Genomic DNA, 13,784 nt, shown 5'->3' with positions numbered 1-13,784 from the left:
GTGGAACTGACTGGATCTATAATTTAAGGACTTAGAACATTACCCTACAGAAGGCAGGAGACTGGATAGCTCAAGAGTAGAGCTAGGTGAATTTTTTTATGCAAATGATTTTTTCAATGCAAAAAAGAACATTAAAAACATTTAAACCCTCTCATACTAAATACAAAATGAAAACAATTGTTTCAGGTTGAACAAAACGTTTTGTTCAATCCAAAACTATGTTTCGGGGGCCATTTTGGGATGAGGTTTGTTTTGTTGAGGAAAAAAAAAATTGTTTCAGCTCAACCTGAACCAATTTTTTTTTTCCAATTTTTCTGTTCAACCTCCAAACTGAAAAATGAGTGATTTGCCCACCCTACTCAGGAGGCTGACAAAGACCCTTTAGCATCTAGGTGACTGGTTCAAATTCAGCCTAGGTCAGTGACAGGAACTTAGGATCGCTAAGTTCTGAGCGCTGTTTGGTTGTCTACATGACATGAGTTGCTGGCTCAACTTTCCACTCAAAGAAACATTACTATCGACAAGAAAAACAGCATTGTAAGGCTAGCTTCTCCTTTGCACAGCCTGAGCAGCATGAAGAAGATGGAAGCTGACTACACCTGGCCAGCTGACTCTCAGTGGGTATGAAGCCAGCACAGCCAGCTTCTCCACTGACCATCCTACCCACAACCCAGGTGGGCTGGGGGTTGGGCAGAGGTGAAAGTAAGCCCCTCCAGCAGCTACCTCCCCCGGGCCCTTTAAATCATCCCCGGAGCCCTGGGGTAGCGGCGGCGGAGCTCTGGTGGCTATTTAAAGGATCCAGGGCTGCGGCAGCTGCTACTGCCCTGGCCCTTAAAATAGCCATTGGAGACCCGCCACCACCTCCCCAAGGCTCCAGCAGCAGGGCTCCGGGGACGATTTAAGGGTGCGGGGCTCTGGTAGCCGCTACTGCCCCGGGCCCTTTAAATTGTCCCTGGAGCCTGCCAGAGGCCAGGGGCCAGGATGGTAGCAGCTGCCACAGCCCCAGACCCTTTAAATAGCCGCTGGAGCCCTGGGAACTATTTAAAGGGCCCAGGGCGGGAGCGGCAGCTGGAGCCCTGGGCCCTTTAAATCACCACCCAAGCCACCGGCTGCTGCTGCTACTACCCCGGGGCTCTGGCAGCGCGGCTTGGGTGGTGATTTAAAGGGCTCAGGGCTCCCACCGCCGCTACCCTTCGGGGTCCTTTAAATCGCCACCTGAGCCCTGCTGCTGGAGCCCTGGGATAGCGGCAGCAGGGCTCTTGCGGTGATTTATAGGGCCAGGGGCTCTGGCTGCCACTACTGCAGTGGAGCCCTGGGCCCTTTAAAGCTCCCCCAGAGGCCAGGCCTCCTATGTTGATTTAAAGTGCCCAGGGATCCGCTGTGGTAGCAGCAGCTGGAGCCCCGATCACTTTAAATCACCCCCAGGGCTCCCAGCCGCTTCTGCAGCTGGTAGTTCTGGGGGTGATTTAAAAGGCCCGGGGCTCCCAGCTGCTGCTACCACAGCCCCAGGCCCAAGCCCTTTAAATCCTGATTCAAAGTGTCAGGGGATTTAAAGGCCCTGCCTCTTCTGGTAGAGGCCACGCCCCCTCTCAAGGACGCTGGAGTACTGGTAAGTCTTTTAAGTTACTTTCACCCCTGAGGTTGGGTGGAGCACAGCTCTGTTCCTCCTGGCCCAGTTGCAGTGTGGTGCCTAGGGATCAGACCCAGCTGTCATGAATTACAGCAAAATTAGGCTGCTCTAACTTATGCCACAGCGCCTTGAGGATCAGGAAGCTATATCAGCCCCAACCATTCTCCATCCTCTTCTACATGAAGTACACCTTGGGGCAAGAGAGAATCTAGCCAACAAATGGTAGTCCCAGCTGGTACTGGACAGACAGCTCTGGATTCTGACTGCTTCTGCTTATCCACAGAACAGGGCAAGTTCCATCCACATTTCCCCATCTACACACCTCACCCCTGAGCACCTACGTGCTCCATGTCTGGTCTTCCCCCATTAGCTCTTCCATGCCTCACAATTCATTGTAGTATAGCCAGAATTACAGGTCTGCTTTGGTTCTTTATCATACTCCATGTCAGAGCAAACACTGCACTCAATCTCTCTCTCCCTTCCTTCTATATGCCAGTCCAAACCTAAGCTTAACTGTGAATGATGAGCTGCCAAGCTGCATCCTCTGCGGTACAGTTGTGGTAAAACCAAACGTGGAGGAGTTTATGGAAAGCTCAGCTGTCTTTGAAGATGGGACCGTAGAGGAGAACATCGACATGGTGGTCTTTGCTACTGGATACACTTACTCTTTTCCCTTCCTTGAAGAGTCTGTTCGCAACAACTGCAGAAGCAAGTACGCCCTTTACAAATACATCTTCCCACCCCCTCTGGAGAAGCCGACGCTGGCTGTCCTAGGCCTTATAGAGCTAACAGGCTCCATCATGACAGGAACAGAACTCCAGGCTCGTTGGGCCACAAGGGTCTTTAAAGGTAGGCAGACATACACACGCTAGCTTTGATTTAGCTGGTGCGCTAAAAATAGCAGTGTAACCACGGCCATGTGATCTGGCCCCTGTGTACAGTCCCAGCTAGCCCCTCCCACCTCCCGTGTTGCCATTAGTAGAATGTGAGTCACACAGTCAACGTGACCCTAGACAGAGCAGAAATTCCACAAAGAATTAACACATTAGCTTCTCTGCGACACATGACTTGGAGCCTCAGCTGTGTAAACTCACCTAGCTCTGCTTTTTTCAGTGGAGTGGTGTTGATTTGCGCCAGCTGAGGATTTCGCCTTTAATACTTAGATCAGCTCTTGCTAAATATGTCCAGCCTCCGATGTAATCAGTGAAGGAGCTCATAGTGGTCTGATTGGTTTGAGGACTTTGGGATAATCTGTGCAAAGCACTAGTATGTTTCTCTTATGTTCCCAGGGTTGAATCAGCTCCCTCCTGCCAGCAGGATGATGGCTGAAGTTGCCAAGAAGCAGCAGCATCTAATTAAACAGTATGAAATGCTACTTATTCTATTCCATATTCAGGGCGTGGTGCTCCAGTCAGTAATATCACTGCTGAACAGGGGAAGGTAGTCCCTCTATCTATCCCTGTCACCAGAGACTCTGAGTGCCCACAGTACGTTGCTGTATTTATCTTCACCACAATGCTGTGAGGCAAGGCAATGCTGTTATCCTCATTTTACTGATGGGGAAACTGAGGCACCTCAGCTAGACCTTTCAGGAAGTAAGGGGCCTAAATACCTTTGAGGATCTGGGCCCTAGAAACCAAGTAACTTTCCCAAACTCACATGGAAAGTCTGTACAGGAACAGGGACTCAGTTCTCTCAAGTTCTAGACTAACACTCTAAGCACTGGACCATCCTTCCACTGAGTCGGAGGTGTGAATACAGGACATGTAGACATACCATGTTAGCTGTAATCTGCTGCAGCAGCACAGGTTAGCCTCCCAAATAGGTATCCAGGGTGCCAGGTTGGCTTGTACAGACTGCGCTGAAGCCCATGCTGCTGGTACCAGCTCCACACATCCTACACTGACGCCTCCGATCGCAGGGAGACATATGCATTTCTATGGCTAACAAGACCCTAGAATGCCATTAACCAACGCTCCTGAATAGAGAGGGGCTGGACTCACAAGAGTTCATTGAAACATTTCTTTTGTTTCATTCATGCCCTCTTCTAAGTTTTTGAAACTGAATGAAACTGAGTTTCACACAGATTCAAAACCACCCAGAAATGGCACCAGTTTGACACAACAGCACTCAGAATAGATCCATTTCTACTGGGAACCAGATCCGAATGAGCTCAAAGGGATCACAAACTTTTTGACAAACTTGGACCAAGTCTCGAGTTGCAACAGAACAAAACCAGGTGAGCTTTGCACAGTTTGGGATTTATTTGATCCGGCTCTAACCCTGAAGTTAATGTTTTTCTCTAGAGCTGTGGCACCATCTTGTGGCTAAAAAGAATGGCAGCTGTTTCCTGTGCCTAGATTCCCCTTCTTTCTAGTTCAGGAGAAACAGGAGTGAGAGTCAACCACTGATTATAAAACTGAAATAGTTCTGACTGCAGGCCTGTTGATGAGGCTGCTGGTAGAACAGTGTGTGCAGAATTCTACACTAGTGCCTGTTAAAACAATGTCTGCCAGGATTGCAGGGTGATCCTCTGGCAATTATAACACTGCTTCTTCTTCGAGTGATTGCTCATATCCATTCCAGTAGGTGTGTGCGCCGCGCGTGCACATTCGTCGGAAAACTTTTACCCTAGCAACTCAGTGGGCCGGCAGGTCGCCCCCTAGAGTGGCGCCATCATGGCGCTTGATATATACCCCTGCCAGCCCACCCGCTCCTCAGTTCCTTCTTACCGCCCGTGTCAGTCGTTGGAACAGTGGAGCGCGGCTTAGCTGACCTCCACTTCCCTAGCTACTCGTAGTTCTCGTATATAGTTATGCAGTTATAATCCTTTTATATATATATTTGTATAGTTATACGTTTTTTCTTTGCTAACATAGTTAGTTTAGTAATTGTTAGCGGGGTTCAGGAAGTAGCCCCTTCCATGAACCCGGTGCCGGAGCCCATGCACGGCTCACCGGGTTTTAAAATGGGCTCGGCCTGCCAGAAGCCGATGCCGAAGGGAGATCCACACGACTCCTGTTTGAAGTGCCTCAGGGAATCACACTTGACAGCTAAGTGCCCCATTTGCAAGGCTTTTAAGCCGAGAACAAAAAGGAGCGGGACTTTCACTTACCCCTCCACCTTTGGCGCCGAGCGATGATCAAGCGGCTGGCAGAAGCGCCTCCTCGGCACCGGACCCCGCCGGTACTGCCAAGGCCTTTCGGCACCGGCCATCGCCGGCACCGAAGTCGACTCGGCACCGCTCCCTTCCTCCGAGGTCGAGAGAGCCTACGATTCCTGCTGGTGCCTGACGGCTCCCCGGCACGCGCCGTGGTTGAGCCCCCTGCTCCTGCTGCTTCCGTGCCACCTGCATCACAGCCAGAGAGCTCGTCTAAGTTGGATTGCCCGGCACCGACACCTGCAGAGGCACCGATGACATCGGCACCGTCGATTCCAGTCCCCCAGGGCCATTGAATCCGGTGCCTGACAGCTCCCCGGCACGCGCCGTGGTAGAGCTTACTGCTCCTGCTGCTTCCGTGCCAACTGCACCGCAGCCAGAGAGCTCGTCTAAGTCGGATCGCCCGGCACCGACACCTGCTGAGGCACCGACGACGTCGGCACCGTCGATCCCGGTCCCACAAGGGCCGTAGAATCCGGTGCCTGACGGCTCCCCGGCACGTGCCGTGGTTGAGCTACTGCTCCTGCTGCTTCCGTGCCAACGGCACCGCAGCCAGAGAGCTCGTCTAAGTCGGATTGCCCGGCACCGACACCTCTGAGGCACCGACAACGTTGGCACCGTCGATTCCAGTCCCACAAGGGCCGTAGAATCCGGTGCCTGACGGCTCCCCGGCGCGCGCCGTGGTTGAGCTTATTGCTCCTGCTGCTTCCGTGCCGACGGCACCGCAGCCAGACAGCTCATCTAACTCGGATCGCCCGGCACCGACACCTACCGAAGCTCTGACGACCTCGGTACCGTCGATCCCGGTCCCACGAGGGCCGTCGAATCCGGTGCCTGACAGCTCCCCAGTATGCACTGTGGTTGAGCCTGCTGTTCCCTCCACGCCGGAGACATTACCAACGGCGAGGGATCTCATTGCCATGACAGAGTCGATGCTGCCTGACCCCGGCACCGCCGGTGCGGGTAATACAGTCTCTTCATATGACCGTCCTCTGTCAGCACAGCAGAACGGCACCGTTCATGATCACGGTCCCGCAGACACTCCAGATCCTGTCGGCACGCCCGACACCACTTGCAGTCCCGGTGCTGTTTTCCTCATCGGTACTGGTCGCACTCGCTGCACCGGTCGGTATCCCGTTCGCCGACCCGCTATCGGCACCGTTCCGACTCCCGGCACCGCGACAGGTACCTTGACTCCTGTAGCCTCTCCCCGAGCCTCGAGATCTCGGTCGACCTCCCGGCACCGTTCTGGTTGCGGGTCTGGATCTCGTTCCAGGTACCGGTACGCCTCCCGGTGCCGGTTCCCGGTGCGAGTTGGGCAAGGTCCAATAGAGTCAGAGACTCTGCCTGTGCCTTCTTTTAGTACCTCCATGGCCATCCAGACACGCATCCGTGTCATCCCACATGCGCAGATCTTATGCTCAGGACCACGATTCTGATATGATGGCCAGCGGGCGCCAGCCCCGAAACCGAAAGAGGCTTGGCGAATGAACCTGTTTGGCCGCCAGGTGTACTCTGCAGAGGCCCTGCAGCTCTGGGTAGTGTCAAAGTTAGAATCAAGACTCACAATTTGTCAGACCACTCTGTTTATTAGCGCAGCGCTTCGCCAATAACATTCAGAATATGTGAGTGGCCATGCAAGGCCCAAACAGTCTTATTTATACAGATAAAAGAGCGGGAATTAGACAAAGGGACAAAGAAAGCAAAACAGGAAAATTCACCTGGGGCACAGCATGCATATCCTATTTCCTTACTAACTGTTATCGATTTAAGGCTAATACTTCACCAATTGCCCTTAAACGGTGCAATTGTTCTATGTTAATGTCTGTATTCCTGACACCTGGACTGCAGCATTCCAACAGTTTTGCTTAAAGGTACAGACAGCATTTCTTTAATCCTTTCTATTCTTACTATATAATTCATTCTACTTTCACAATCCCTCCTTTTGGTCAGGCATACGCCATGACCAACCCTTACTGAGTTCCACAAATTAACCGTTCCTTATCTCTTAGTTCATCAGCGATATTCAAAATCATCATATTAGCACTCTGTTTTGGGGCAGTCATCTGGGTGACACAATTCTGTATACAACAGGAGATTAACTGAAAGCATACAAAAATCACTAAGATTCCAAACAGGATAGTTAGGGCTCCCTGAAACAACCAGTTTCCTATGCCAGAGAAATTGAACAGGTTACTTAGCCACTTCCATAAAGAACTCAGCTCTTCATGAGGAAGATATGCGATTTGTTCTAAGTGGCTATAGCGATCTATTACCTCATTGGTATTGTATAAACACACAACATTGTTTTCCAGTGAGAGCACAGGTCCCTCCTTTGGCCATCAGCACTATGTCCAATGCCTGATGGTTCTGGAGGGCCACCTGTCCGATCGCCCCTGTTTCTTTGCTCAGGGCTCTTAAACTTTCTCTGGTTTTATTTGCCATTATTTAACTACTTAGGAGCCTTTTTTTGCCTGGTGTATTGCTCCCCCAAGTGGGATAAAGGAACTGCCAATAGCCTCTTCCCAGGTGTCATTACTGTTCCATATTGTGTTAAATGGACAAGGTCCTCCAGTGAGGTCTGGGGAATTGAGTAGGATAGCCAGGACAGGAACACCAGTTTGAGAGTGGGCTGGGATGTGGCTGCAGACCCAGCATTTAGAAATAATAAGGGTCTCAGCTATCCACACTTGCTGCTGGATAAAAGAATTGTCATTGTGGACTCCCCAGACCTTAAGATACCAGCAGCCGAAGAACAGGCACCACCAGAGGCGCATGTTGGAGGCAGGGCCCTTCTGGTTCTGACAACCTCAACTGAGGGAACTGCAGTCACAGTTTTATGTCCACCAGGCAGCAGGCGCTAAGCTCACTACTGCTTCTTCTAGGGCCTGGCTTTATGTAGTCATCTGCTTCTGGCAACCCTTACGAGAGCGTAGATTGTAAGTTATTGCAGGCTGTTCCTCTACGTCTTCTTCTGGAGTCAAAAAAATTGACTCTGCGTGGTCCTGAGGTGGTGGTTGGTTCACTGGGGGTGGTGCATTCTTACACTGCGAAGCATGTATCCACTCTGAGATGCCAGTCAGTTTAACAGCTGTCCCTTGACTCTGGCTGTAACAATGGCCTTCACACCTTGTCTTTTCCTGATGCATACATTCCTCATTCACACAAACAGATTGAGAATACAAACAGTAGTATTTTATATAGAACAAAAAAAAGGATTGCAAATTAAACCTTGCTAAGTTTTACAATTGATAACTAAGACAATTTACATTGAGACCCAGGCCTTCAATGTTTCTCTAATTTACTTAATACAGACACAATAGAGAATCCTGTCTCTTACTACCTAAATCTTAAAACAAAGAGTTAGAGAGGGCCCAATTTGTAATGCATATGGGAAAACAGAATCTTATAGTCCCAGAGGGTCATTTCTTTCTGGTATTTAAAAAAGGTGGCTAGCAGGATGAAATCTAATTATACTGTAATTCTTATGGGACATTATAAAATCCTGCTCCTACATATCCCCCTTTTGACACTAAGATTATTAATCGCCAGTGTCACTTCTTATTTAGTCCATGTAATAGAAAATACTGGGAGATGATTTGGGCCTGTGGCTTTAGCTTTACATACATTTGTTTTATCCACCAGCACATTTTAAACATTTCAATTAAACACATACAATTTAAAACCAAAAACAATTAGGGGTAGTAACATTAGTATGCCAGTAGTTGTGGGAGACCATCCAGAAAATATGTTATACCAATGGTAAGCTGTTATGCTTTTCTGCAGTGGCAATTCTTAACATGTCCCCATTTGCGTGTATAATATGAATAGTCCAGTTTTCCACATTTTTTTATTATTATTTTTTTTTTTAGGAACCATGTTACCTTTTTACCTTTTAACAGATGATTGGTAACTGTTTGCCATTCAATGCCAAGATTGATAGAGAACTCAACTAAATCAGTGCTTACAGTAAGCTGAGACTCTTTTGGTGTTGTTGTTGTTGTGGCAAATAGTAAATGTGATTATTGGTAAACACAGTACTTACATTACATTTACATTTGTCTTCTGGTAAGTTGCTAACACTTTTTAAACACTTTTCCCCAAGAATTAACACATACACATAGTCCATTATACAGTACTTTGGATTATCTGAAAGACAAAAAGAACATTTTTCTACCCCTTTTTGGGGTGGCATTGATTATTGCTTAAAGATTCCATTCTTTTACAAATACCCTTCCTGACTGCAGGCAAAACAGAGGAATTGCCCCCTTATTTTCTTGTGGTTTTTTGTTCTATAGGCAGGCCAGGTTTTAATGGCTTCTACTTTTTAAGGGTTATGCAAAAATTATTCCACTGTTTAGTTATTAAATTCATGAGGTGGTGTACCTCAAGTTTTGCCTCTTATATAGCAGACCAAGTTTGTAATGTTTTGCCTGCTGTGTTAAGCTTTAAGTTTATTTAGAGGTAATAGCTGGGAAGCATCAGTACCATATTACTTTAAAGGATTTTTTCAAAAATCATACACACTACAAGTTGTTACAGGGGTACTTACTAACATTAAAGTTATTTTAATGTTTAATATTAACAGTAACATTAGCATCAAATTTATAAAAGGTATCTTGTTATATCATGCCTTTTATGTAGGCAGTTTGTGTGCTGACCAGGTATGTTCTTTATTTGCAGCTTCTTTTGTGCTGGTAGTTCTCACCTTTCTTTATCAGTTAGGTAATTTGCATCAACACAGGCTAGGCTTTTGGATTCAAAGCCATCAGCAGAGCTCAGAGACTCTGTCTTAACACACAGGGATCTGAAAAAGAAAACACAGCCTATTGCGGCTCTTTTTGGAGCTCTAATAGGATTTTAATTCAGCAGCATGTTTCATTTGCATTTTTTTTTCTTTTACATCCCTTTCTACAATATACGCTGCACATGTCCTACGGAAAATGCACATTCTTTCTATACTATAACTTTTCAAAAACATTAGCCATATTAATTTTTACATAAGGTATAACTGTTTCTTTTGTTCTTACAGAGTTTTCATGTATTCTTATCAAAGTGACAGTCTGATTCCACAGAGCCATTTTAAGGCTCAGTGTTTTTAACATTGCTTCTTTTTGTTTTGTGCACCTCACCTCTGCTGTTGCTTCAGAGTGTCACTGTTAATTTCTTATTCTTTCACTACAGCTCTTATCTGCTATTGTTACCAAAAAAACAAAACAAACAAACAAACAGACTCCAGAATCTTTACCTATTCTCCTGATTTTGACTGCCCTATTGCAGCCGTGACTTGGTCTTTATTTAAAAACATTTTAATTTTTGTAAAGAATCAAGTTACCCCTTAAGGGTTAAATGCTAAATCCCAAAGCCAAACAACACTAATTATCTGTGTCTTGCAAAAAGGTCTGTCAGTTTTGCAACTTTGAATTAAAGAGTCAAATGAATTTTTAGTGGCATTAAAAACAAAAACAAAATCAATTTATCTTACACCTACAAAACAGTAGTTTTACAAACCATATATGCTGGTTTAGATTCTTAGAACTTTACATATTTTCACAGACCAATAGATACATACATTTTCTTTTCCTTAACATTCCTTTACACTGCTTTGTTTTTGCATAGCTGTATATATATATATATATGGATTATTTACAGGCACTCTTCTGGAAAAGGGCCCATTTTCCCTTCAGAATGGCTGCAAAGAAACCAAGAATTCTCTCTCTTTAACATGGTCCTTTTTAACATTTTCCACAAAGTTTAACTGCTTAATTCTCTCCAGCCTCTATAGAGTTAACTTTTCACTCTCTTCCCTTAAATCACTTGTTTATGTCCCAAAATGACACCTTTATCACCTTAGATTTCAACATTTTAAGTATTGTTCCAGGGATTCATGCCTGCACTTACTGCTTTTCTTACTCCTGACACTATTCTCTTAGGGCTTTCAACCTGTTTTTTCAGTTTCTTTATCTGTTGCTTGCCTGCTTTTCTGGGCCTGATCCTGCTTTATTTTATTTTTTTTTTTCTTCTTCTTCCAGTGAACCGTTTGTGAGTGCTATTGTGGTCACTTCACAATTTTGAAAGAAATGTTCAAGGAAATGGACCAGGAAGGGTGGGGGCTAGTTGAGGAGCTCCCCCCCGCCCCTAGCCTTGCTGAATTGGTAGTGGGACACTATAAAGAATCAGTTTCTGAGGCAGACAACAAAGAGGAACAGAACAAGGACTTTTTGTCCTTTTTACAATGAGATGGGAGTATGAAGCGGGTTGGATCGATCCGGGGTTTGGGGAACGGGGTAAAGGGGAGCGCTCTGTCTAGTGGTGGGAGAGGAGGCTTTTAATAAAACTTTTAACTTATTATTTGAATAATTGAGAGAGGCCAGTTTTGATTTTGTCCACCTATGATTTGCCTCTTGCCACCACTGCATGAAATAATTAACCTCTCCTTTAGCAAATTTAGTTTTAGGTTGGCCGAGTTTGTCCTTTAAGACGTCCACTCAGTCTTTGTTCCAAGATTTTAACAGTGGCCACTGAGTTTTGGGATCCCCCTGAGTTAGCCTAGACCATTTTCCCAGAAATTTACAGGAGTCTGGACCCTTTTTACAGGAGTCTGGACCCATCCTAAATACATAAAATGAGCCAGCGTTCATTTAGGGAACTGTCCCGACTTAGACGTCTGTTTACCAATACAGGAGGACTTCACACACCAATCACACAAGAAGGAAATTCGGGTTCGTCAGAGCGATGCCCAGTGCAACACACAAAAGGAGCCCACAGGCTACTGCCTCAATTGCCCTTGCTTTCACACCAGGGGTTTTACCCAAAGTGCGGTGCGGCTGCAATTGTGCAGATTCCACTCACTCAGACCGCGGGGACAGGAACCCCTTGGTCAGCCGATCCCCAGACAGAGATGGCACCCAGACTCAAACACTCCACAAGAGGACAGATAGACACAGAGACAGGACAGTCCTCAGTCCGGACAAAACACAGAAATAATTACCTGACCAGATTCCTGATGTCAGATCCCAGGATCCCTACCAGAACAGAGTGGGAACCAACAGGTTCGATGGCGTAGACCTCACTGTGGCTGTAAGCCTTTCTGCTCTAGTGGGGGACCGCTTGGGCCAAATGCCCAGGTGCCGGCTGCCACGGTTATCCCACAAAAACAGTTAGGAATCACACAGCCCCAGTGAAGACGGTTGCCATCTCGGTGGAACCTCCAAATTGTCAAAGTTAGAATCAAGACTCACAATTTGTCAGACCACTCTGTTTATTAGCGCAGCGCTTCGCCAATAACATTCAGAATATGTGAGTGGCCATGCAAGGCCCAAACAGTCTTATTTATACAGATAAAAGAGCGGGAATTAGACAAAGGGACAAAGAAAGCAAAACAGGAAAATTCACCTGGGGCACAGCATGCATATCCTATTTCCTTACTAACTGTTATCGATTTAAGGCTAATACTTCACCAATTGCCCTTAAACGGTGCAATTGTTCTATGTTAATGTCTGTATTCCTGACACCTGGACTGCAGCATTCCAACAGTTTTGCTTAAAGGTACAGACAGCATTTCTTTAATCCTTTCTATTCTTACTATATAATTCATTCTACTTTCACAGTAGCAAAGCAACAAGCCTTGCTTAGCTGCGATAATTATAGCACCTGGGTGAAGGTAGTTTAGTTTATGGAGTTTCTCCCTCAAAACTCCCGCCAAGAGTTCGCTGCCGTCTTGGAGGACGGGGGAAAAAAGGTACCCAGAGCATCCCTCCAGGCCTCGTTGGACGCAGCAGACTCTGCAGCCAGGACTCTGGCCTTTGGTGTCGCCATGAGGTGCATCTCATGGCTTCAGGTTTCAAACCTCCGGCCGGAGCTGCAGTATGCCATTCAGGATTTACCCTTTGTTGGTAAAGGCCTTTCGCGGCAAAGACAGCCCCAGGCTGCCAAGCCTGATGGACAATAGGGTCCTAATGCGCTCTCTCAGCATGCATATGCCAGCGACCAAATGCAGGCCTTTCTGTCCCCAGCCACCATACTCTGTGCCTAGCCAGAGACAGGACTTTGGCAAACGGTGAGGCCAAGGTGGTCGCAGACGAACGTCAGGACCCCTAAAGAGCCAAGGTCAAGGTTCCTCGCAATTACCACTGGGACCAAAGACGAACCTTCCAAGGTGCGCCTGAGGGCGGTGTACCAGTCACAGGCCGGGATCCCAATCCCGCTTTCTCCTGGCGTGGCCCCAGTTAATTTCAGATCGCTGGATCCTGCGCACGGTGGAGCATAGGTACCACCTCTAATTTGTTCCAGCCCTGTCCCTCAGGGACCCCTCTCACGAGCAATTCCTCGTACAAGAGGTGCAGACGCCGATGGACGAAAGGGGCAAGAGGTTTTACTCCCGTTATGCCCTAGTCCCCCACTCGAACGCAGGTCTCAGACCTTCCTAGTCCTGCACGGACTCAACCGGTTTAGGATAAGGTTGAAGTTCCGCACGGTATCCCGGGGAACCATTATTCCATCCTTGCCTCCTGGGGGCTACTATGCCGCCCTGGATATGAAGGACGCGTACTTTCGCAACGCCATCTTCCCTCCGCACAGGAGATACCTCCGCTTTCTAGCCAACTGTCAGTACTTCTGGTTTACGACCATAGTCGCCGCCTACCTTCGCTGATGTCGGATATGCGTTTTTCCGTATCTGGACGATTCGCTTATCCGAGGAGACTCTGAGACACAAACCACTCAGCGCATGGGCATCGTCACGGTCTTATTCACAGGTCAAGGACTGATGATTACTATAGAGCAATCCACTCTGGTTCCCACGCAGAGGTTGGACTTCCTAGGGGCTATCCTGGTCTCCTACCTAGCCGGAGCCTGCTTATCACAACTGCGGTTTTAGGCGATGGCAACAATCATCTGAGGTCTGCAGGCTTTCCCAACGACCTCGGCTCGTACTTGTCTCAGTCTCCTGGGTCCATGGTTGCCCGCAAGTTTGTAACTAAACACGCCAAGCTC

The 13,784-nt window shown here is 47.4% G+C and overlaps 1 protein-coding gene across 3 annotated transcripts in view; it reads left to right on the top strand.

The window, feature by feature from the left end:
- Positions 1-13,784, top strand: part of LOC127055812 (dimethylaniline monooxygenase [N-oxide-forming] 4-like) — a 56,016-nt gene that overhangs the window by 29,250 nt on the left and 12,982 nt on the right. For all 3 annotated transcript variants that reach the window (XM_050963234.1, XM_050963235.1, XM_050963236.1), the window contains 2 exons: positions 2,127-2,479; positions 2,920-2,992. In XM_050963234.1, the coding sequence (XP_050819191.1) occupies positions 2,127-2,479; positions 2,920-2,992 (426 nt within the window). The remainder of the gene's footprint in view (positions 1-2,126; positions 2,480-2,919; positions 2,993-13,784) is intronic.

The sequence above is a fragment of the Gopherus flavomarginatus genome, chromosome 7 (assembly GCF_025201925.1).
Source record: "Gopherus flavomarginatus isolate rGopFla2 chromosome 7, rGopFla2.mat.asm, whole genome shotgun sequence".
In the NCBI taxonomy this organism is placed as follows: Eukaryota; Metazoa; Chordata; order Testudines; family Testudinidae; genus Gopherus; species Gopherus flavomarginatus.
This window is presented reverse-complemented; position numbering and strand designations above follow the sequence as displayed.